Here is a 25,633-nt window from a genome sequence, read left to right on the forward strand (position 1 = left end):
AACAGAGACAAAAGATGAACAGAAGGCAATGCTCAAATCCCTGCAACAGACTGAGCCTAAATCTGATAGCCCTGGGTTTCTCAGGCCAGCACTATGATGTATCTGTTTATCTTGCTTAAATCTTGAACTTTTTCGCAACTACAATAGCTTCATCTAAAACAAAAGTATCTTTTGTATAAAGCCTATCAAGACTAAGTAAGCCTGAGCCTTTTTAATCCCATAAAGACAGTCTCTTCTAAGGGCCCCAACACAGGTCTAGCCATGGAGGCCTTCTGCTAACCCAGAGACCTAACTAATGAAGACCTGGGTTGGATCCCACAATGAGAAGTGGCTGCCCATAATTTTCTTTTTTTTTTTGTGGAGACTTCTAGTCTCCATCTAAGATAACAAGCTCCCCATTCTTCAGACAGACTGCTCTTTCTCTCCCACGACATAGGGTGGGGTTAACACATACACCAGAGAGCAGAAAGTGTGCCCCACACTGGAAGAAAACACGCACATTTGCTTCATTTGTTTTCTGCCACAAATTTTTATTCCTACTGAGAAATTAAGAGCAAAACCTTCTACCCTGAGGAATGTTGCCTTTTGAACTACGCCTCAAAGTATAAAGGAAATGAAATAAACTCAGGTTTCCCACCCCCTCTTCCTTTTAGGGAGGGTGAGGCAAAATAAAGTGGTTTCCTGGTATTATCTACAAAACCAAACCCTCAATGTGCCAGGAGTGGTAAGAGGTCCTCTGTGAACAGAGGCCAAAGTTAGGAGAAGGCAAGCTGGGTCACAGGGTCAGCGAGAAGGCAGGGTTAGTTAGTACCATAGACTACTCTAGAGCTGGGAAAGGGACTTCACAGACTGACTCCTTGGGTCCATGAGAAAGCTGTTTTAGCTTCTATGCCTTGCCCACCTGAGGGTTTCCTGCGCCCTTTGCTCCCAAACTGCCTGAGGACTAGCTCTGTTCAACAATGCAAGGGAGTTTAAGAGATTGGAGACATGGGGAACAGACAAAGAAACTGAGACCTTATTTAGCATAGGTTACTCATCAACAAGTAATACAGTATGCTTGACACAGTGAATGTACCTAACTTCTATTGGTCAGTTATAAAAATGAATATGACATGTTTTTTTTTTTTTTTAAGTGCGACATTATTTGGACAGTGAGAGAGGAAATTATTGCAGAAACTCAGTGTCTGAAGTGGGTAAAGAGTCTTATCACAACATGGTATTTGAGATGAATGTACAAGGTTAGAGAAGGGACAGCTGGATTAGATTGAGGGATGGGCAGGAAGCCACTCGTGGCTAAGAAGAAAAGTATCACACCCTGTGGTTGTACTGAGTGGCTACTTGGGAAATACAATGCAGAACGGGTGCCTCTCAGTGAGAATTAGAAAATTATACATATGTGATCCCTATCCCAAGGATACTTAGCTATGCTCATTTTAAGGCTTCATCCATGCTTTGGAAAAACCTCTGTGTCTTTTAGAGATGAATTTATTTTTAATGACACTCTAGACTTCCACAGTCATGTCTGGTGAACACAGTCAATGTGCAAGCGTGGGGACACTAATGTGGACGGAGAAAGCAGGCTTGCTGAAAGGGAACATTGCATGCTTTCTTGAGCAACTGATCCGCTGGCTCTCAAGGCAATCCCAAGTGAAAATAACATTAAGAAAAAGCAAACAGCAAAATCTGTGAAACAGGAAAATCATTTTACCTTGTTGTGTCCTGAGACCTGCTCAGAGGACACTTCTGAGCTCAGCCTACAAGGACAAACAGGAATTTTCTAGACAGATGACAATATAAAATCTAGACGGTTTGCTTTGAAAAGCTGGCCTGTGACCACAGCTCCCTGGAGCTGGAAGATGGGATTGAAGGCAGACCTCATCCCAGATGGTTGTCAGACAGATCACCCCTCACCAGTTGCCATGTGAATTTCTGGGGTTGGAGCTTAGAACAAGATACATCATGGAAATAAGACTCTTGATTATCTTCTAAATGTTGGTAACTGCTACATCAACACCCAATAGTATTAGCTTTCTTTTAAAATTAAGTTTGGTAACTGTTTCTGTACCTTACCTTGGTGATCTGAATAATAATGGCCTCCATTATTATAGGGTCCTACATTTGAATGCTACTGTTGTCAGGGAATGGTACTACTGGAGAAGGTTTAGGAGGTGTGGCCTTGTTGGAGTAGGTGTGGCCTTGTTGGAGTAGGTGTGTCACTGTGGGTGTGGGCTTAAGACCCTCATTCTACCTGCTTGGAAGCCAATATTCTGTTAGCAGCCCTCAGACGAAGATGTTGAACTCTCAGCTCCTCCTGCACCATGCCTGCCCTGATGCTGCCATGCTCCTGCCTTGATGATGATGGACTGAACCTCTGAACCTGTAAGCCAGCCCCAATCAAATGTTTGTGCTTTTTTTTTTTTTTTTTTTTTTTAAATAAGACTTGCCTTCTTCATGGTGTCTTTCACAGCAGTAAAATCCTAACTAAAACACCTTCCATCCTCTGCACCCCCTGGGGAGTAGCAACAATCCCATTAAGATTACCTAAAATCTCTTTTATTTTGTTTGTTTATTTGTTTAGATATTTGGCTTTTCAAGACAGAGTTTCTCTCTGTATCCTTGGCTGTCCTGGAACTCACTCCGTAGATCAGGCTGTCCTCACAGAAATCTGCCTGCCTCCACCTTCTGTGAGCTACGTTTTATAATATTTTCTCTACAAGATTTTCTTAGTAAAGCAGCTTTAGGGGGACTGGAGAGATGGCTTGGTGGTTAAGAGCACTTGCTTGTTCTTCCAGAGGACCTGGGTTCTATTCCCAGCACCCACATGGTAGCTCACAATCATCTGTAATTTTAATTCCAGGGTTTCCCATGCCCTCTTCTGACTTCTGCAGGCAACAGGCACATAAGTGGTATACATACATACATGTAAACAAATATATACATATAAAATAAAAATAAATGAATCTGAATAAATTTTTTGCCCTTTATATAATAATATCAGGTTCAGTGTTCACTTTGGTTTTTTTTTTTTTAACCTATTTGTGGAAACATAATGCAGACTTTTATGTAACAGAGAAAGAGGTTTGAGATTATCTAATGATAAGGTTAACTTTTAAATTAGTTAGTTTGAGATTATCTAATGATAAGGTTAACTTTTAAATTAGTTAGTCCGGAGTTCAACTCGAAGGTCACTGCAACTGCTTATTCCTTCTCTCACTGTGAAGGCCAGAATTAAAGCCCATCCCACACTCTGTGCAGAGTAGCATCTGCCACGACATAAAAAGAGGGACTCGCAGTAAAATCAAGGCAGTCTTTTTAGGCCTGGAAGTAATCAGATTTGGGGTCATGGAGAACTCTGATTTGGGGAACGCTAGATAAACCCTATTACCGGAGAAGCTCTTTACAAAAACTCAACAGCAATACCTTTTCTGCTGCCCGCAGGGCAACAATCAACACACAACGCCAGGTGGTGAAAACTGACTTTAATTTCCTGCCATAACCAACTACACTCTTTTTACATGACATTGGTGGTAAATAACAACATAGATGTGGTTGATTCAAATGATCTTTTATTTTTTAAATACTTTTTCTATTATAAGTATAAAGAACAATGAGAATTAAAATTTAAAATGCTATTTTAGTAAAACAAGAGTTTAACTAAAATAATCATCTACTGTACACATTATCAAGCTTTGAAATGCAACTGTTTCTGTGTGTTGAAGTATATAGAATCATATCTGACCTGGAAGTACTTCTGACATGGATCGCTGGGCGCCAGCAATGGTGCAGGAAACAGGTTATAATTTGCAATCTAAAATTGAAAAAAAGCAAAAAATCATTTGGGATGTTAGAACCTCAGATTACACAACATAAGGAGTAACAGGCGCAGGACAAAAATCCCTTCCAATTACAGTTGAAAGTAAAAAAAAAAGGTAGATGTAGATTATTTATAAACATTTGCTGACTTATAATGTTTATACCACTTTTCGTTTGAACTTCAATTGCCATGTAACTGCATTTTCCACATTAAGGTCTCCACCCACCCCAGGCATGTCTGCCTGTCTCAAGCTTCCAAGTATTTTCTTGCCAAACAGACACACAAAGCAGAAGGCAATAATAATAATAATAATAATAATAATAATAATAATAATCTAGTGAACTTTGCCTTGTGAAATTTAAAACTTGTTTGAAAACAAAAGGGGGCAAAAATCATGGTAAATTTTTTTTACAGATCTGACAAAAATTATCATTGGGAGAGTGTTTTATATAGAGTTCCTTGAAATTATTAAGAAAACTATGAACAAATCTGCAGAAAAGTGAGCCAAAGATGGGAATAAGAGCAAGACAAACACAAGAAAAAGATCAGTCCAAAGTAAATAAACGGTGACCCGAGCCATGGCGGCTCTGCCATGTGAGACTTCGAGGACTGAGATGTGAGAGACATGGAGAGCAAGGCAAGGACACCGAAAATCAGAAATGTCAATCTTCCGGATGGGTGGGAGGGCTACCTACAAACAACTGAAGAACTGTTAGGTGGCTGGACCCCGCGGCCAGACTCCTAAGATTTCATATGCAATCTCATATGGCATCTACATCAGTCGCCATGGAAACCCAGTTTGACAACGCTGTGCTTGGATGAGTAGCTGGCTTGTTGCATTGAGATTCATGGGCATCCCAATAGGGCAACGTGCTGCCATAGGGAAAACTCAGTGGATCCGGTGTGCGGAGAGGAAAAGTGCACTAAGGCGTTATCACTGAGAAATGAATATTATGCACCGCCCCATGGCCCCATCTAACTTGAGTAAAACATAATAAATTTATTTATTTATTTATTTATTTATTTAATATTATCGGGGGCAGGGTGGGGGCAGAGGCTGACGTCAAGTGCCCTCCACTGACTGTTGTTTTCCAGTTTATCTTTTGAGACTGGTTCTCATCTCTCAGTGAATACAAAGCTCCATGACTGGCTGGACTGGTTGGCCAGTGGGCTCCAGGGACTGGCCTGCACCTCCGCTGCCTCTCTCCATCTATCTCCCCTTCCCACCAGCCCACTGCCCATGCTAGGGTTACAGACATGCATACCCACGTCTGGCATTTACACAGGTGCTAGGAATCTCAATTCAGATCCTCACGCTTGCGTGGCAAACATGTTACCCTTTGATCCGTCTCCCCACGCCTAATTTGAATAAAATTAGGCATGTACACGAGTGCAGACAAACACACACTCACACAGACATGTACTTTCATAGACATTTTCCTAAATGGGGGCTGAGGAGATTGCTCAGTAAGTGAAGTACTTGCCATAAAAGCATGAGAAACTGCTTTGATCCCCTAAACTCACAAGCAAACAAACAAACAAAGGCCAGGCATTTTGGGGTATGCTTTAATACCTGTGCTGAGGAGGTAAAGACAAAAGAACCCTGGCCCCCTACCCTAGCTGAATTAGCAAGCCTAGTTCCAGACCCTGCCTCACAGAGTATACAGTTTTTAAGGAAAGACTGTTAAGACTGACCACTGGCCTAAACACACACATCATGCCTGCCTGCTTGCTGCCATGCTCCCCGCCATGATGGCATGATGGTCATAAACTCACCCTCTAGAACACACACACACACACACACACACATACACACATTTTCTCCATTATGTAAAGTACAAAATGAGGAGAAACTAGTGTGTGTAAGGGCAAGGGTCAGGGGTCAGGAGATGAAGAGGAAGTAGCAAGAGAGCAGCCCCAGGGATGCTGGTCAGGGTGAAGATGCACTTCTTGACTGACGTGGAAACCCATCAAGTTGTGTCTCCGTGAGCTGTGCCCTCAGGTGCACATTTCTGTGTGCACGTTACACTTCCATGAAAAGTTACATGCTGGAGGCTTTCTAAAGTGCCTTACAAATTGGAAAAACTCTCACTTCCTAAGACTCTTGCATTCTAATCTGCTCTCTTCCAAACTAGTAACCTTTAATGGGCATGCCTTCCAACTTTATGATTTAGATAATGACCCGACACCTGGTCTGCTGGCCCACAGTACATTCCTAATTATGTTTCCACATGCTGTGGAACAGGCTCATTACTCCTTCATAATTGCAGGGGTGGGTTTGTTTGGCTGTCCGGAAACACCAGGAGATGCCTCTTCTGCATCCAACTGTCTTTACTCTGTGCGTATCTCTGCTCCTTAAAGCATCTCCCAATTCCATCTGTGTCTTTAGCGTGCCTTACATGACATGCACAAAGAAGAGGCAATAGATATTTCAGGAAAGTGAACACAGAGAAAGTAATACAAGAAGCCAAGAAGAGACTTAGTTGCTTAAGTGTTTCCTGCATACTTTTATTGTAGACAATCCCTAAAATAAAATGTTTCTGTTCCCTTGACCTGAACAAATCTCCATCTTTAATACAGGTCAAGATCAGATATTCTTCTAGTCAGGGCTGTTAGCTACACAGTATCTATTACATATTCTGAGCCTGGCCTGCACTGTGACCATATATGATTATTGCGATTTAGTCGATGCTTGCTCTGTGCCATTATTTATATTACTATGTATTATATATTCCCTACTTGTCTCAGGCTGGTAACCATAGATTACCCACTACACAGCATTATGTATACATCAGGGATTCCTCTAGTGAACAAAAGTACTTCTTTTTCTCACAGAACATGCAGCTAATAGGGAAAGGGTATTAATATGGAAGTGCTTAAGTCAGGAAGTACGTGTGTTCTGGAGGCAAAGAACCCAGCTAAGAGACATAATGAAGGAAAGAAGAGGTGCTGGATGTAACACCCAGGATAGTGACGTTCAAGATGCATTGTGAGGCAGGATCAGAACATAGCTGAGAAAACATTTATCCGACCCTACTATGAGCAAGGCATCCCTGGTCTTGAAACTGAAACACAAATTATGAACTATTTTTCCTTGGTAATGTGGAGGTTTAAAAGAGACCGGGCACACTGATCTGTTTACATTTTTGAACACTTGATCTCCAGCTGTGAAACTGTTGGGGATAGCTTAGGAGGTGTGGCCTCCTGGGGAAGGTGAATTAATGAGGGCAGACTTTTGAGGTTTCAAAAGTTCACCCCATTCCAGTTAATTCTCTAGCTGTCTCTCTCTGCTTGCTGCCATGCTCCCCGCCATGATGGTCATAAACTCACCTTCTAGAACTGTAAGCCTCAATAAACTATTTCTTCTATAAGCTGCCTTGATCATGGCAATTCTTCACACAAATAGAAAAGTAACCAGGACAGTGAATGTATGGCTCTAACACCATGGTTTCTGAAAGGCCTCATTAACACAGACTGACTCTACCGTGACAGCATCTTGAGAAGTTACAGAAGCAGCACACAGACACACTACTTATGTGTGTAGTTTAAGAACGATCTTCAGTTGTATTGAACAACAGGGCAGCCACTGGCAGCAACACAGCTATTCAAAGCTTACAATGTAACAAGTGCAACTTAAGAACTGAATTTTTAATTTTATTAAACTGAAATAAATTTAGATATAATTTCATAAGTTGAAATCTGACCCTCAGTGGGAAATATTTAATTAAGTTTGTGGCTTTACGTATAGATGAGTTTAATTTTTCAAATACGTTTTATGAAATCTGAACACAAACTGGGTACAGCCAATCAGTGTTTTTTGCAGCTGAGTCCAATGTAGAACAAATTGAGTTAAAAAAAATTGTTTAACTTCACTTTCATTTTAATGTGGTACTGGGGATTTTAAACAACCCATGTGGGCTGTGAGACATTTCTTTTGAAGAAGAAGTTAATCAAAATATTAACATTAAAGACGGGCAGAAATGCCGCCTCAGAAGTAATGTGACAGATGTTGCCAGCATTCACTGCAGGTGCCCAGCTTTGTGTAAAATCATACTAAGGTAAAAAAACAAAAACAAACCACATAAAACCCCCTCAGGTATTAGTGCCAAGCCACTCCAAGTTTTGCATTAAGAATATAGCTATGGGGCTGGGGAGATGGCTCTGTCAACATAAGAACCTAGGTTCAATATTTATCACCCAAGTAAAGCACCACCAGGCATAGTGGCATGTACAGAGACAGGAGGCTCCGTGGGGCTTGCCAGCCACCCAAGACTAATGAGAACGCCCCAGGCTTATCTCTGAAAGGACAGGGACAGCTCCTGATGACAACACTGAAGTTGCTCTCTGACCTTCCCGTGAATGTACACACATGCACACAGTATACACACACACACACACACACACACACACACACACACACGGAGTTGTGACTCTCAGATGAAGATAAAGGCACTGAAGACAAACAATTTAGCAACAGCATTTCCCCCTCAAACAGAATTTTCAAGTGTGTCATCAATGAAGATCCACTGTGTGGACATGATGGCACTGATGCTATTAACCAAGGCTAAGTTAAAGCCAGCAGCACCACAAAGAGAGCCGGCCACAGAGATCATGAAGCAACATAACAGGTACACACTGGTGAATGAATGAGTGGATGAATGAATGAATGAACGACCCAATTACATTACTGTTTACATAGTACATAAGTAGTTTGTACTTTCAAATGATTCAAAAGAAAAATGAAACATTGAACTAAAAAAAAAAAAAATGACAGAATTCTACTTAACTGTCACCCACCCCCAAATACAGACAAACAGTTTGATCATTCTCCCCTCTGAATTCACTCTACTGTCTCTCCTGTCCACTCACTTCAAACATTGCTAGGTTTTAGATATAAACTGTGTTCTCCAAATGTCCATCAAAGCCTTGATCACCAGGTTGGAACTGCTGGAAGGTAGTGGATCCTTTGGGATACGGAATCTAGTGGAAGTTCCTTAAATTGCTGAAAGTAAGTGTTTTTTGTTTTTTTTTTTTTTTTTTTTTGTTGTTGTTGTTGTTGTTCTGGTTAGTTTTTTGTTTGTTTGTATCAGTTTGACACAAGCTAGAGTCATTGAGAAAGATGAAATCTCAGTTGAGAAACTGACCACAGGTAGGTCTACAGAGCACTGACTAATGATTGATGTAGGTGCCCAGCTCACTGTGGGCGGTGCCAACCCTAGGCAAATGGTTCTGGGGTATAAGAAAGTAGGCTGAGAAAGCCATGAGAGCAAGCTAATAGGTAGCATTCTTCCATGGCTTCTGCTTCAGTTCTTGCCTTGAGCTACTGTCTTGATTTCCCTCAGTGAGGGACCGTGACCTGAGAGTTTTAAGAAGAAATGAATTCTTCCCTTCCCAAGTTGCTTTTCGGTCATAGTGTTTAACCGCCACAATAGAAACCCTAAGACATTATTCTATAACCTTCTGGTACTTCTAGCTAGAGGGTTATTATTATAAAAACCTGAGCCTGGCTCCTGACCAGTTGCATATCTCTGCTTCTGGTTCAAAATGCAACAACCACTTGGTTACTCCCACAATCACTTTCCCCACTGCCTGCCATTGTAACTTGACTTTGTTAGTTTTTCTGCTACTGTAACAAAATACTTGAGACATTTAACCTATAAAAAGAAAGGTCTGTTTTGGCTCACAGTTTCTTAAGTTTCAATTCAGAGTTGTTTTGCCTCATGGTTTGGGATTATAGAAAGGCAGGACAACACAGCTGATGAGCAGTGGAGTAAAACTGCTCTTCTTGTGGCAAGGATGGTAACAGAAGAGACTGGAGTTCTACAAGCCCATCTGAAAGCACAAAGGTGAATGAAATAAAATCTCCCACTAAGCCCTCACTTCCAAACATCCCAATAGCATGGTACCAAGTGAATCAGAGAATATTCTAGATCAAAACTACAGCTGTGACACAGTTCTCAAAAGAATGGAGATAGCGTAGGAACCATGGCCTCGTTTCTTTTTCTTTGTGTTAGCTGACTCTGATATTGCAGTACCACAGCTGAAGAACACTACATTTGTTTGCACAACCCCTCTCTGGCCTCTATGAAAACCTTCATCTCTTCTCAGATCCACACTTACACCTTACCCCCAAACTGCAAGAACTAAGTTCTTTAGACCACTGGCAATCTTCAATCTTTTACTATCCCCAAATACCTGCTTTCCTAGAGCATGTCCCCAGTACAATCTTATCAGATCTCACATCTCTCCCAACCTAAGACCTTATAAGACTTTCTTGAAGGAAATTTCATTAGGTGATTTACTGACATTAAAAAAAAAACTATTTTTTAAAAAAATAATTAAGGAAAAAATAAAGTTGGGATTCATCTCAAAGGGCAACTTATCAGGCACAAGAATACCAAGGTTCCTGAGGAAAAGCCACCAGAGGCTTACCTATGTGTAGAATCCTGGTCTTACCACTGCTGTTCATCAGACTGAGTTATATATATATATATAATGTGTATATATATACACATACATAATATATACACACATATATATTATGTATGTATATATGTGAATATGTATATATATTCATACATACATATACACACACACACACACACACATTTCTCTGTCAACTCAGACAGAATGCTATGTACTAGAGTCACTAACACTGACTTCAAAATGCTAGTAAATTCTGAGGAAAGCCCCCCAAATATTCAGTACAATTACCTTTTATTTAGAAGCTTTGACTTCTGGAATCTTTAGTGTATATTATGACGGTAAGCAATAACTTACATTCGGGACTTCTAGGCATGGCTATCTATATAGGCGTGGTTTACTTGAAAGGGTATGTGGTTGTGCTCCAGAGTACATGGTAACACACAGATCATTCCAGCTCACCACACAATAGCAACAAAAACTGAGCAATGAGTCCCTTTCTTTACCCCCTAAAAAAGTCAAGCCACGCCTCAGCTTCTTCATTTTGAAAATCAGGACCTTAGCCTTGGGTTCTGACTTGTCACTTGAGTCCTTTATGGTGCCTGGTGTTTGTCAGGGGTTCAAACGTCTTCAAATCTGACAGTTTCCCTGAAGATCAAATGGGCAATCGTACATTGCTTGCTTGTTTACTTGCTTTCGTACCTTGTACATTCTAAGCACTCATAAATGACAAGTGCTACTACTGTTGCCAACATCTTAAACATACATGATCTGTTTTCTCATCTAGGCTGAAACCTTTTTGAAGAAAATCCAAGGGCTCTGTACACCCAACACAAGCACCCTAAAAACCTTGGTGGGTCCAGATCTTTCTTCCTTCCCTGCCTTGTCCTAATTTTTGTGACAATGTTCACAAATAATAAAGTGAGTTCAATTTTTAATGAAAAATTTCTTCTGACATTATTGAAGTAATCGACATTTTATGCTATCGAAAAAGAAGACATGGATTGTCAAAAAAACTTTATCAATGTTTATCAATGTACAACTGAACTTGAAAAACTGCAAGCTTGTGTTAGTTGAGAAATGCTTCTAGACACTGTATGCCAGGATTAAACCTTTCTCTGGATGATACTGTGCTATCCATCTACAAACACATACTGAGTCAGCCTTTAGGATTTTCAATATTTTCCCCAAAGAGCTACACCTCCATTTCAAGATCTATAAAATGGAGCAGCTATATCAAATGAGCAAGTACCAACAGCACTCATGTGCCATTGACAGGGCCCTTACATCTGTCAATCCCTGTAACCAAGGGCGATCCTGTTTCTCACTTCTAACAGCCTTGCACAAGAGGTCGTGTGATGATGTCACTACTACAGACCAAGAAGCAGACACGCAAAGTTCGATAGCCTGACAGGGGTCCCAGCAAAGCAGGTCCCAAGCCATTATCGTGACTTGGACCTGTTTATCTCCGACACAGGGTCTTGGCCACTGTGCCGCACTCATCAGGACTTTTTGCACAAACTTGGCTCCACCTGAAGTACCTGATGCTGCCAGAGAATTCCTGCCACATTTTCAGGTTCTTTTGGAGTTGGTATCCAACATTTTCAAATAGAGGCAAATGGAAACACCTGCCGGAAAGCAAAACCTGAGTCCCTTTTCCTTAAAGTTCAGGAAAGCAAAACAATACAATTGAGAGGAAGTGCATAAAATCTTATCTGACTCTGGAGGTAGCTTCGAACGTCAGAAAATGAGAAAAACTCAACTTTAACCTACATGTTTAGTACCATACAGAGTGCTAGTTAGGCGACTAGTGTGTGTTTATTTTTTTGATGTGCACATAATGAAAAGAATTTAACATGCACATATACAAGCAGAATTTTATTTCAACTTATTTCTACAGGGAAAAGAATAAAAGTGCACAGGCTGAATTCACATCCGATGCTGTGCTCCATGAAAAGAGATTTGACTTTTTTATTCTGAGGGACATTAGTTATAATTACTAATACACTTTGCCATCTACATACCTGAGCACACTACATATCTGCTGTAAACCACTGTTTTTGGGAGAGCCTAAATTGATTACTTACTAACGTAAAAACAGAGTAAAAACTGCAGCTCTCCCAAGGCCCCCTAGAGCGACCAATCCTACATCTGACTTTCTTGCCTTACAAAAATCCTTAATATAGATTCTAGTCTGCATCTCCATCATTCAGCCTTCTCTAAGAAAGATTCCAAAACCAATCCCAAGAATAACATCAAACAAGAGAATGTTACACATAGCCCGGGAGAAGGATGCTGTCTTAGGCGTCTCTCTGGGGGAAAACAAGAACTGGAAAAGAAATACTCAACATAGATCATTACACATAGGCTTCTTTTCCACTTAAGAGTTACTTCTCTAACTGCACCAGAAAATTTTAAGAGGAAGTAAGAGAATTATGCTTCCTTCATTCGAGTACCTGATCCTCACTTTTCGTATCTCATAGGCACTGTAACTCTGGTTTATAAGTAACAGCAATGCTTAATGCTCCTAACAAGTACCATTTCCAAATGCACTGCCAGGACCATGGCCAACCGACTTCACCAGCACACCCATCACCAGGTGCCTGTATCCTCACCCTCTCTCCTCACTGAGCTGCCTCCCTCCACTGGCTCTGCCCTCAGCTCCTTGTTTTGGTTTGGTTAACTGGATGTTACCAAATGTGAAGACAAAGGTTCTCATCATAGAGGGCAGGTTCATTTCTAGTCCCCAGGGTCTCTGCTACTGTCATGAGAACATGCACAGGCTGGCCTGCCAAAAACGTGTTAGACATTCTGGTAAGATGGCTGAGATCTCTCGGTCAAGGTCATATGATGATAGCCTGGGCTGACCAAAGAGAGGACATGTTGGGGCATGCTGCAAAGATGAGTACCTTTGCACCCGAGGCTGACTTACACACAGTGAGCAGGGCAGACTCCCCAAAGACTCACTAAACATCTGAAGATACTGGTGATAGTGTGAGCAACTGAATGGCTAAAAACTTTCATCTACATTATGAAGGAGAGAGACAGTGATACACTGATTACACCTGGAACAACCAGATATGATGGTACAGGAAGAACTGCTGGGGTTAAAGCAGGATCTAGGAGAGAGAGGATGTGATGTGAAATATTTTTCTGAGATTCAAGTCCTCCCCAGGTTCCCAGGGGCTGGCTTGGTCAACACGGACACATTAGCCTCCTCTGTCCTACTCACCCACAGCACCCTGCCATTTATGCTGTGCAAACCAGAACGCTCTGGGAGAGGACATTCTAACTGTGGATATATACTCATCATTATATCCATTAGGCTAGCTGGCCAGTGACACCTAGGGGTCTACCTGTCTCTGCCTCCCTGGCACAGGGATTACAAATGGACAGTACCATCCGTGCCCAGCCTTTTGAGGTTGATTCTAGAGATCAAACTCAGGTCTTCATGTTTGGAGAACAAATGCTTCATTGTGTTATCTCCTCACTCAAACTATAAAGTCTGCTTACGGTAAGATACAACATGACTAAGAAATCACACAAATAACTTATAAAGAAAATGTTCTTACAGAATTACTGTCCAGATCACAACAAAGATTTCATCACCTATCCCAGAAGGCCTGTGCTCTGCACCCCTCTCCCTCTAAAAATAAACTCTTGAATTGATGGTGTTTGTATTCCTTTCTCAAAGGATACAACATAGTTAAATGCTACCCATTTGAAAAATCTGATGGATGTTAAACAATAGTTAATCCATATTGCTCTCCCATCTTTTGTGTTTCATGACCATTTTTTCATTGAAGACTGGGTCATAGGAACTGAGTCTCCATGGTAGTGACTTCACTGATGTATGTTCGACATATCCCCTCGACCTCTGAGTTCCTTCCACAGGCAGCTAGAGTCAGAGGCTTAGAACAATTGAGATCCAGCCCACTTGGAGGCATGGTGCTCCATCAGGAAACATGGCATCCAGTTTCCACTCATTTCTAAGGTCAAGCCACCGTTGTTGGTTGATGCGTGGATCTACAGACTGCTTTCCCTTTGTTCATCCTGTCTCCACTTTCCGTACAGAAATGGTTCAGGCATACGCCTCCTCATGTAGTACCTGGTTTTCCAACAGTGATTCAACTAATGAGCCAGGACGAGTCCTTGACTCTTTCCTACTTTCAAGACAATCTAAGGTGTCTCCACCAACCACTGAAGGTAAACAATATATATTGATCCATGTCACCAAGATCTTGTGGATTTAAACACTCAACTCTTAATTTCCCATCAGTAGCAGTCTCTTTATGTTGACTCCTGGGTTTGATATGCCCTAAGAGTCTGTGATAGAATTTACCTGATACCAGAGCTGTTTCAGGCTCTCCTTACTGACAACACTGGTTGTCCAAAGCTCACCGTTTAGGCAATTACTTAGGAAGAGCTCAGAGGAACAACCTCCCATTTGACTTTTTCACAGTCATAGTAAATTTCACCTTCTTCTGAAATAATACATTTTAATCTTTGCTTATTGATTTTTGTTTTGAGCATATATTTTCAGAGTATTTTTATTTATCTTCAGGGACATGCTAAGCTACCTTTATTCAGTTATCTTTAGGATCTTTTAATATTTCTAACTATTTAGAATGCATAGGTGTGAGTCTGCACATGTGTGCAGGTGCTCATGGATGAGTCCCTGGATGTCTTGGTTCTGAGAACTGAACGTGGGTCTTCCAGAAAAGCAAGCAGTGCTCTTAACCACTGAACCTGCTTCCAGTCCTATCGCTATACTTTTAATAGTAAATTTAAATGGAGGCCTGTAAAGACAAATTCTTTTCATGTGTTTTGAATTTGTAATCCTCCTGTCTCCATCCTCACAGTGCTGTGGCTGCAGATGACTTTTACCACCCTTAGTGGTTCACCACTGCACTTTCATAAAATTCCACTACTTGTAATTCAAACAACCTATCTACTGTCTCTTCTCACCATGAAGTCACAGACTACGTGTATCAACATATTCCTAGTAGCCGGCATATGGCAGGTACTCAATTAAGATTTGCTAAAGGAATGACTAGAAAAAAATTGATAAGATTTAGACAATCATTTCCTAATGATTCAGGTACTACCGACTTACATAATGTTTTAAACGAAGACTAGGAATGCATTTTAAAATTAATAACAAGTTATTTCATTTTTGCTTTTCTTTACTGGGGGGGGGGGGTAGGAGGGACAAGGTTTAATTATATAGCCTGCACTAGACTCAAAGTCATGACAATTCCCCTGCCTCAGCTTCCCATGTGCTACAGTTAACAAATGTGCACCACCATACCAGTTATTTAGCTCATTTTTAAGAGCTAACTAAGAAGAGGCAATTCTGTACTTAAAACTATACATGTACACACCTTGTATGCTTTAAAAACTAAAGAAAGTGCTCCCCTTCTTTGTCCTGCCCGCCTCCTCCATCACACGTGGCTTTTATTCATTAATGGAAGGTCTGGAGAAACCAGAGGTGAACTTGACTACAGAACACACGGCCACCATCTGCTTCTCATGCCACGTTTGACGGATTTAACTGTGTGACTCAGAAAGCATGTCAATAGGATTTTTTGTGAGCGGAGCTATTCAAACGGCAAAGAGCCCTGGAGGGACAATGTGGCAACACTCACAAGTAACTCCCGGGGCCTGCGACAGTTCACAGAACAAAGGAAGCATGTCTCTTTGTAAAGCTGACACTCCAAGACACCCAAAACATGCCACTGGGATACCCAGGCGGTGTGGCTGGCTGGTACCCAACAGAACTGTCCCAGACAAGAGCAAGGTAGAAAACAGGAAAAAAAAAAAAAAAAAGGCACTTATTTCTCTGAACAGAACACAAGTTTTGTTTTTTAATTTCTCTTCCTTACTAGCATATATTAATTATAAAAAGAATATTGCATTTTGTGATAATATTTTCATACATGTAAATCATTCATTTTAACCATTTTTCTTCTTGTTGTCTCTGCTCCCCGCTCCCAGTGGTGTGGTTCCATACTCCATCTTGCCATTGCTGGGGTGTGTGAACTCCATTTGGGCAGATGAAAGGGGAGGGTGCTAGGCTGCATTCCATCCTCTCTGCCATCCGGTGTGGGGGTGTCGGAACACAGCCTAGGATTGGGGCCCCAGCCCGGGTGAGAAATGGTGCAGGCTTAGCTCAGGGGGTGAGTGTTCATGTCCAGAGGGCAGAGGGGCCTTCTTCAGGAGACTTAGGCAGAGTTCAAGACAGATAGATGATGCAGGCCTTAAGTATAAAGACTTAGGCTCTGTATGAGAAAGCTTCCCCCGCAGCAGTTCTTGATTGTCCTTGCTTGGCCGGAACTGTTTACTCATTCCTCATGGAAAATGGGTGTGTACCACTTATTCAGGGTGGACCAGAGATTAAATTCCTTTTGCAGGAAGGAATGTCCAGGAAGGGAAGCTTATTGGCTAATAACCCCTTGGGGCCTGCTCATCGTGATACCTCATCAGCATGGAGAACTCTGTGCTACTAGTGGCCATGATTCTCATGTAGCGTGTCATGGTAATGTGCTCCAGGCCAGCAACTGGGTCGGGGGTAGATGAAACTCCTACCATTCTCAGATACGAGAAATACCGGGGTTTCTGAATCTGCTCAACATTCCCAGTTTTTGTCTGGTGACACAGTTCTACTTGCCCTATATACTGGTACCCTTCCTCTTCTCAGACAATCCTTCTACTATTGTATCTTTTGTATGAACCTTGATTCCATATGAGTGAAGAGAAGGCTAGAGGTTTTGAAGGATCTCATATTTCCCATGAGCCCAGTAGGTCTTCAATGAGATCCTCCCTCAAATAGACAAACCTGCACAAGGGAACAGGCTCCTGGAGAGCCTGGGATGCCTTAGCAGACTGTCAGTAGATGTGGGAGAGGACACTGAGGACAACGTGACATTGTAAAGAAAGACTGGGTGGTGAGCCAGGACAGGTGGGAGCTGGTGCCTCCCTCTCCATCTTCCCTGCCACCCCATGCTGGGGACCAAGGCATCGCACATGCTAAGCACCTGCGCCAGCACTCAGCCCTACCCACGCTCCTGACAGTCAGTTTCCTGAACTTCTTAATGAACCGCCTTTACTTTTGTCATCTGTTAATTTCTCTTGGCAAAACCCACTCTCCACTCACTATTCTGCCTTCGGTGCTGAGAGTAAATAAGCAAAGCCTCCAGACAGATGATGTAGGCCTTAAGTATAAAATCTCTTGGTCTCAAATGCACTTTCCTTAGACCGTTCCAACCGGCAGAAGTGGAAATCTCAGCACTTGTAATGTGAGCATGTGGGGGAAGGAAATGGGTCAGGGGTTCAGGGTGTCTGGGACCTAATAAAGAAACTGACTATTGCTCTAGGACGACCTCTCATCTTTCTGAGGGAGAGAAGAGAACTTGGGAGTTGGCTTAGTGTGTCCAGAGCTTGACACACAAGCATGAGGGCCTGAGTTCTAATCCCCAGCACAATTACAAAGCCTGAGGACTTCTGTACCACAACACTGAGGTGTGGGATGAGAATCAGGGGGAATCACTGAAAATGCAGTGGCCACCCCAGTCAACTGATGAATTCCAGGTTTACTGAGAGACACTGTCTCAAAAGTAAGGCTGGGGAGGAGTAGATCTATAACACTGACTTATGGCCTCCACATGTGTATACACAGGCATGCCCCTCATACACACACAGTGTACCTCAGAGTACCCCAGGGATTCCATGCTGAAACTCTTGACTGAAACAAGACTCAGGGCTATTTAGGGTCCTGGAGAAATTTCACCCAGAGATGCTGCCTCTGAATATCATCATTTCTGCCCTGCCTGCTGGGCCTCAGTTTCCAACTTCAGGCCAGGGGACAGGGACCAGGCAGTATGAGAAAACTCATATTGCTGAGGACATTTCTAGGGGCCGAACAAGAGCTGAGCATGGGCTTGATGCTCATACAAATGCTAGTGGAGGTAGCTAGCCCACTTTGGTCCTTTTATAGAGAAGGGTGCTGAGCTTCGGTGAGATGAAGGTTCCAACATCAGAGGAGTAAGGTGCAGGTCCCACGTACAGAGCAGACCTCTCTGACCATTGCTTCTGGAGAAGATCACATTGTGGCATAGCAACAACACTAGGGACCTGCTCCTGGGGCACCTCACACAGCCACACAGCTGTCTCCCAGACCCACGCTCTGATCATCTCCTGTCACACCTATTAGCCACACACTATCAAAGTCCTGAAGCTTCTTTTCTTTGGAAAGGGGGCTAGAGGGAGAGACAGGGTCTCACTATATAGCCCCGAACAGCCTAGAACTTGCTATGTAGACCAGGCTGGCCTCAAACTCAGAGATCCACCTGCCTCTGCCTCCGGAGTGCTGGGATTAAAACCATGCACCACCACAGCCTGGCTTTCCTGAAGCCTCTATCATTACTTCATTACTTCCTCAATCATTCTCCATTAAAACCAAATCTATTCTACCTTCCCACACTGTCAGTGAAACTCCAACACACTAAGGTGCTGAACCAATCCTGATGCCACCACAATGGCTTAGAAGACACCTGGGGATTTTTATAATGACAGTGATGTCTACAGTCATACCACCCTGAACACACCCGCTCTCATCTGACTGCAGAGGGTAATAGGTAGGAGTGGACCTGGTCAGAACCTGGATAGGAGATAATGGTCTCTGAACCCTGTTATCACACATGGGCTAATTTACCAAGCATCGTGCAAAAGCTTTCTATGTATTCATAACCTGGATCTTCCTGACCCACTTCATTTTAGAAGCAAGGTGATGTCTATGAAAGCAAGAGCCAAATATTAGGAGGTAAAACTACAGTGGTGAAACCTTTCTGTTTCACACTTCCTGAACGTGAGTAATCATCTGGAATAAAAGTAACATTTACTTTGCATGGTTGCCTGTAGAAACAGAAGAAACACTCACATAAAGCAATGAAAGGCAATGCTTAGAATTCCCTGTGCATTGGTCCCAGGTAAAATAGAATTATTTTATCGCCCAGAATTATTTTACCGGAGAAGACAGCAAGATGTGAGATATGTTTGGCTCTGTGTCATACATCTGTTCTGAAATAAATGTCCCCAACCCTGTCATACACATGGGATATCAGGAACTTACGCCAGGCGTTCTATTGGTGACAGAACAGGATCAAAACCAGCATTGAAAATTGCTTTTCCAGAGATTCTAAAGGGAGCTGACAACAGGTTAGTTCCTTTCATGTTTGCCATGTAGCTGAGCCCAGAGCACTGTGCAGCTGTGTCAGTTCCAATGGTATGTGTGGAACTTGACAGCGCCATCTTTCCCTATCACATGACGACTGGATGTCATAACTGAAAATACGCGCCATCACACTGACCAATCTCGTGCACCCAGAAATGCCTGATAAGGGAGAAAAGACCCAATAGTGGAGAGGGAGGAAGCATGGATGGGGGGGGGGGGGAAGGCAGAAGACACTGCCCCACCTAGAGAAATTGGAATGAAATATAAACCCAAATTGAAACCCCTATGTTTTCTAGTCCCCTTCAGTAAACTTTGGAGTTTTTTTTCACAAAGGTATCAGCTGACCCTTCTCAGTCCTTTGTCTGGGATCAAGCTTTGAGGGGACACGTGGATTAGGGCAGTAGGAGGAAGAAAATACTCTTCAGTCCTGACCTGGGCTAAGGACCCAGGAAGAACAGGAGTTTGTCCCAGCATGGAGTGTGTGTGCACAGGGAACCTGTAAGATCTTCCCCCGCCTCTGGCCACCATTGTTTTTCCTCATGAGGACGCTAGCCAAGGGGCTGGGGAAGTAACTCAGTGAGTAAAGTACTTCGCACACAAACATGGGTACCCGAGTTCAATCAACAGTATCCACAGAAAAGGCTGGGGAAGGTGGGGTGGGGGCTCATAGTCTGTATACTGTGGAGGTGGAGGAGGTTCCCTGGAACCTGCTGACCAGCCAGCCCTGCCAGCCGGTCCTAGGTCCCAAGAAGGACCTGTCTCAAAATACAAGCTGCACGGCTTCTAGGGAAATGATTCTTGCAGCTAACCTCTGGCCTCTATCTGTGTTTCCTCCATCTCTGTGTGTGCATAGGTGTCCCCTGAGGTGTGACTTCACTTCCTCTTCCTTCTCACCTTCCTCAGCTTCTCAAGGTGGAAGGTGACCTGCTGTCTAGGTGTCCCATTTACAGCTGTCTGAAAAAGCTGCAGAGACTCCTACAGGCTACGGACTACGCTAAGGCAAAAGAGCTTAGAAAAGTCTGTCCGCTTAAAGAACTTCTATTTGAGACGCTTCTTTCTCGATGGTTTCCCCATAATTCTTGGGGTTAAGACCCTATGCTGGTTGATCACAAAATGTAAAAATGGGGTTCTTTAAAAACTGTTTCAGTTTGAAAGGTCCCCCACAGGCTCATGTGTTCCAACTGTTGGTCCTCAGCTGGTCCTGGGGTGCAAGAACCTTTGGGGCCATTGGACCTAGTGGGAAGGTTGGCCACTGGGGTGACAGCTCAGCCTGGCTTTGAATCTGGCTCTCTGCTTCTTCTAGCACACAGCCTCCTCACATTGGCCCTACCACCAAGCTACTTGCTTGCCATGCCTTCCCAGCTGGGCTGGGTACTGGTGCTGTGTACTGTGAGCCAAAATAAATTCTGTTACCTGGTAGAAGCTCTTGCTTTCTATCAGATATTTTGTCACAGTGAAAAAAAAAAAAAAAAAAAGAGAGAGAGAGAAACTAATATAACCACCCTCCCAATAGATCTCACTTACTACTATCCTAAGTCAACTGTGGCGGGGGCGGGGGGGGGGGGAGCCAAATAACACCCCAGCCATCTGTCAACCCAATAGTTCTAAGCCCTCACAACTGATCAGAGACCCGACACCATCAATCTGTCCCACAAAGCTATGAGTTGAGTGTCCCTGCTGTCACCTCCACTGTCACCATTCAGATCTAGGTGAGATTTCATTGATACCCAGGGAAGCCTGTGATGCTTTCTCCCCGTGCTGTCTGCCCCACCCCCCACCTGCACAGTCCTGAATCTTCCATCACTACCGTGTGTGTACACACACACCAGACCACCACGAGCTCACCTTGGGGGTCACACTGTCTCTCCTGATCTCCATCTCATACTTTCTGTGAACAGTTCTCTGGGTGCCATCTAACCTCACCTTCCTACCAAGAAAGTGCAGAGTGTAGGGGTAATCTTTTTGTGCACTGTGCAAAGGTTGTCTTTTTCTGATTGTACTTCCAGGGAGTAGAGTATAAGACTGGACTTTGGTATTGTTGTTTTTATGAAGCATCACCTGTCTCAGTGTTCTGTAACATTCTTCTCTATTTCTGATTGGTCAATAAAGAACTGATTCACAGCCCCAAGTTGAGAGAGGGTGCCACCCACCCACCTCAAAAATATTAATCCAGAATTCCTCCTGTCAAAAGGAAATGCAGAGACAAAGAGTAGAGCAGAAACTGAAGGAAAGGCTGTCCCACTTAGGGATCCATCCCATCTGCTGACACCAAACCATCTTTTCCTGATGTCAAGAAGCACTTACTGACAGGAGTCCAGTATAGCTGTCCCATGAGAGGCTCTGCCAGAGCTGAACCAATACAGATGTGGATGTGCACAGCCAAACATTGGACTGAGCATGGGTTCCCCAGTGGAGGAGTTAGGGCAGGACTGAAGGAAATGAAGGGATTTGAAGCCTCATAGGAAGAACAACAATATCAATCCGACCCCTCAAAGCTCCCAGGGACTAAACCACCAACCAAAGAGTACACGGGGGAACCCATGGCTCCAGCTACATATGTAGCAGAGGATGGCCTTATCTGGCATAAATGGGAGGGGAGGCCCTTTGGTCCTGTGGAGGTTTGTTGACCCAAGATAGGGGAATGCTAGCTTACTGAGGTAGGAGTTGGTGGGTGGGAAAAACCCTCATAGAGGCAGGGGGGAGGGAAGAAGGAATGGGGGCTTGTGGAAGGGAAACTGGGAAGGGGGATAATATTTGAAATGTAAATAAATAAAATAACCAATAAAAAACGGGAAAAAAAAAAAAAAAAGAGCTGATTCAGCCTATAACGGGTCAGAGGAGAGAGGAAGGCCAGACTTCCCTATCCTAGCCAAGGGTCCCAGGTACAGACAGGTAGGAGGACCATGAGGAAAGAAGTGGGGGTGGAGAGATCATGCGGTGGGACCAGGAAGATTTGCCTCGAAGAGATAAGAGAGATGCCATGAGGACACACATGGACCAGAGCGAGACAGGGCATGACCAGATTGGCAAGGAGCAGGCTATTTTTCTAGGTACTGGCAGCCTTAGAGGGTTAGAATAGCTTAGAACCTGCCCAGCATAGTGCCAATAGCTTATTAATAAAACATAGATCTCTGTGTCATTTATTCAGAGGCTAAAACTGGCTAGAAAGGGTGCAGCAATGCCCTGCAGTTATTTGGGAGCAAGGGGGCATAGCAACCCCCCACCCCCCGAAAATTTTACTATACAGAGTACCTAACACTTAAGGCTTGTGTGGGAGTTAGATAGGCCAGCATGTATAAAGAACTAAAAGCAGTGGTGATACAGTGAATTCTGTGTGTTAACAACCAGCATGACGTGATGTCCCTATCACAGTGACACTGTCTCTAGGTGGTAACCAAAAGCTCTCTAATGAGGCTTAAGGCACATTCAACAGGAAGAAAATCATGCCTGGTATTGCAAGCCTAGGCAACTGGCTGAAGACTGTAAGGTCGTGAATTTTACAGGAGAACCTGCCACCATAAACTTACAAATTGAGCCTAATTGAGCCTAACTCCTCACTACATTCCAAATATTTATCCTTTCACCCCTCATCAATGAAATTTCTCTTTGCACCAGCTGGAGACCAGTATAGAAACCGGTACCAGTCAAAATGCATCTATAAACACAAAATACATCTACAACACAATCCCTGTACCTAAGAATCAGGGAACATTCTGGAAGAAATGGAGGAAAAACTGTGATTGCCAAAGGACCAGGAAAGTCTCCCAGAAATGACAGGGAAGCTTCACCTGTGACACCTCAACATACGGCTTCCAAACAAGACCTAACAAGGACAAACACCTACAGATAGGCCCATATAGCAGGGGGCATCTCACACCCCTAGACAAAGGACTAGGCAAGGCTGTGGATAGCAGGAGAAAGTCTTCCCCAGAGAAGAGAGGCCCCCAAGTTGGCTATCTAATAATACCAAGTGGTCAGAACTAAAATCATACATGTAACACTAAATGATCTCTCTCTCTCTCTCTCTCTCTCTCTCTCTCTCTCTCTCTCTCTCTCTCTGTCTCTCTGTGTGTGTATGTGTGTGTGTGTGTGCATGTGTGTGTATATGTGTAACAATAATTATGAAGGAAAATGAGTCCATGAATTCAAGAGGGAACAAGGGAATATATGTGAGAGAGGTTAGAACGAGGAAAGGTAAGGGGGAAATTCATGTAATTGTATTTTAGTTTTTAAAATAATAATAATAACAATAATAATAATAATAATGTTAACTGTCACCATCTTCACATCTTAAGTTATTTTAAGAGTTTCCACCTACCAACTTAAAAAAACAAAAACCATAATGAGCTCTTAAGAACACCTCAGTGTTAGCTCAATCTGGCCAAACTAACCATTTCACCGCAGTTCACCCCTAGACCCCTAGTGTGTACCAGCATAACCTGTTTTCTACCACCTGGTTCCTACAAGGCTCCTGATCTGACACCAAGCTCTCCTGGGAACCTGCTGAATGCTTCCTACTTGCAAGGGTCTATGGTTTACTGTATCTGGGCTGGACGGCCTCTTATGGGTTCTGTGAAGCACCTCCTTGTTCCGGAGTTTGCTCTCCAGTGATTCCTGACCAAAGCATCATGCATCCCCCAGAATGCACTGAGGTAAGTGAGGTGAGCCCAGTGGTTTCTGTAATCCTGTCCAAAAGTGCCACAGGGCTGCAAGAAATACCCTTTTCATGGGAAAACTGAGGCAGTCCAAACACGTGGCTGTGCCTTAGGGCTCTGGGTTCCAGTTCTTTGAAATGCTCTCCTGGGAATGTCAGAAACTATATCCATCAAGTTTCTCACCTACACGGCTGCCTAAATATGAACTGATCAGGGACAGCACATATGTTTACATGGATGGTGGAAGTCCATGAGGCCTGAGCCCTACACAAAGAACTATAGGCGACTAAGGAATGCTGCGGGGAGGAGAAACAGTCTTCCCAGGGAAGAACACTGACTGTTTATCCAATTCCAGTGGTCATCCCTGAAAACATATACATACAGGTAACATTATACAGACTGAACAGGTATGTAAATACATACATGAATATGGAATACATTAACGAAAAATGAGGTCATGAATTTGAAAGATAGCAAGGGAGAGCTTAGAGGAGGAAAGAGAAGAGGGAAATGATGTAATTGCATTCTAGTTTCAAAAAAAAAAAAAACTCGAAAGAAATAATTAAAAAACAAAGAAGTAAGAAGGTGGAAAAGGTAACCCCAAGTTTCTCTTTTTTCAATGAACAACCTAAGTCCTTCTAGTTCTCAAATTACAAGGCTATGACTAAAAAGTAGGATTTTTCTTCGATGATGTTCAAAGTCGCTTTCTCTTTACAGTGTGTCTCCGTTGCTCCCTAATGGAGCACACACTTTTCATTTCAAGTCTTTCTCCATGAGGCATGCCAGCGACCATTTTTACCTTCCACATCTGTATGAGGCATGCAAAGTCTGACATGATACAGAAGAAAATCCAATTATTTTCTTTACTCCACCCGAGCAAGTGAGCATCCCAAGATTAAAAAAAAAAAAAAAAAAAAAAAAAAAAAAAAAAAAACCCATAAACGTACAGAGTCTCAAATTCTCTTAAGTCACCAGCTTGGAACCTAGCCAAAATATATTTTAGAAAGGGGTAGAGAATTTAATAACACCATTACCCTGAAATCCAATAAAGCCTGTTGGAGCTCCACATTTTCAAGAAATCAGACTATTTATGCTATTACTCTGAGTGTAGCTATCATTTCCACCATAGCTATAAACACCCGCAATGTACTCTACCAGAAACTGAGACTGCCATTTTTTTTTTTTAAAGGCTCTAAGAAGATACTGCCCGTGAATAGTAGCCTGGCAGGACTTGCTACAAAGAGTTCATACACATTACTCCATTTATTCTGAAAATTACATTTCTAAGTCCGTAACTCATCACTTCCAACAGCGAACACTTTCCATGCAAGGTCTTAAACTCTCCTTTCAGAGGTTGTTTTCTAGCAGCCTAGAGGTGGCCCTGAAGATCACGGATATTTATGAGTCCACCACAGCACACAGGGAAGGCTCATAACAGCTTTCAATGTACTCCAGCTAACATTGTTTGGTTTTAGGTACTAGAAAACTACCTAAGAATAGATTCAACAA

At 42.9% G+C, this 25,633-nt stretch overlaps 1 protein-coding gene across 14 annotated transcripts in view; it reads right to left on the minus strand.

Annotated features, from left to right (window-relative positions):
• Apbb2 (amyloid beta precursor protein binding family B member 2) overlaps nucleotides 1–25,633 on the minus strand; it is a 333,238-nt gene that overhangs the window by 164,752 nt on the left and 142,853 nt on the right. For all 14 annotated transcript variants that reach the window (XM_034509338.2, XM_076938580.1, XM_076938574.1 and 11 more), the window contains one exon: nucleotides 3,740–3,808. In XM_034509338.2, coding sequence (XP_034365229.1) covers nucleotides 3,740–3,758 — 19 coding nt within the window. In that variant the 5' untranslated portion in view covers nucleotides 3,759–3,808. The remainder of the gene's footprint in view (nucleotides 1–3,739; nucleotides 3,809–25,633) is intronic.

This window comes from Arvicanthis niloticus, chromosome 7 (assembly GCF_011762505.2).
Source record: "Arvicanthis niloticus isolate mArvNil1 chromosome 7, mArvNil1.pat.X, whole genome shotgun sequence".
Classification (NCBI taxonomy): Eukaryota; Metazoa; Chordata; class Mammalia; order Rodentia; family Muridae; genus Arvicanthis; species Arvicanthis niloticus.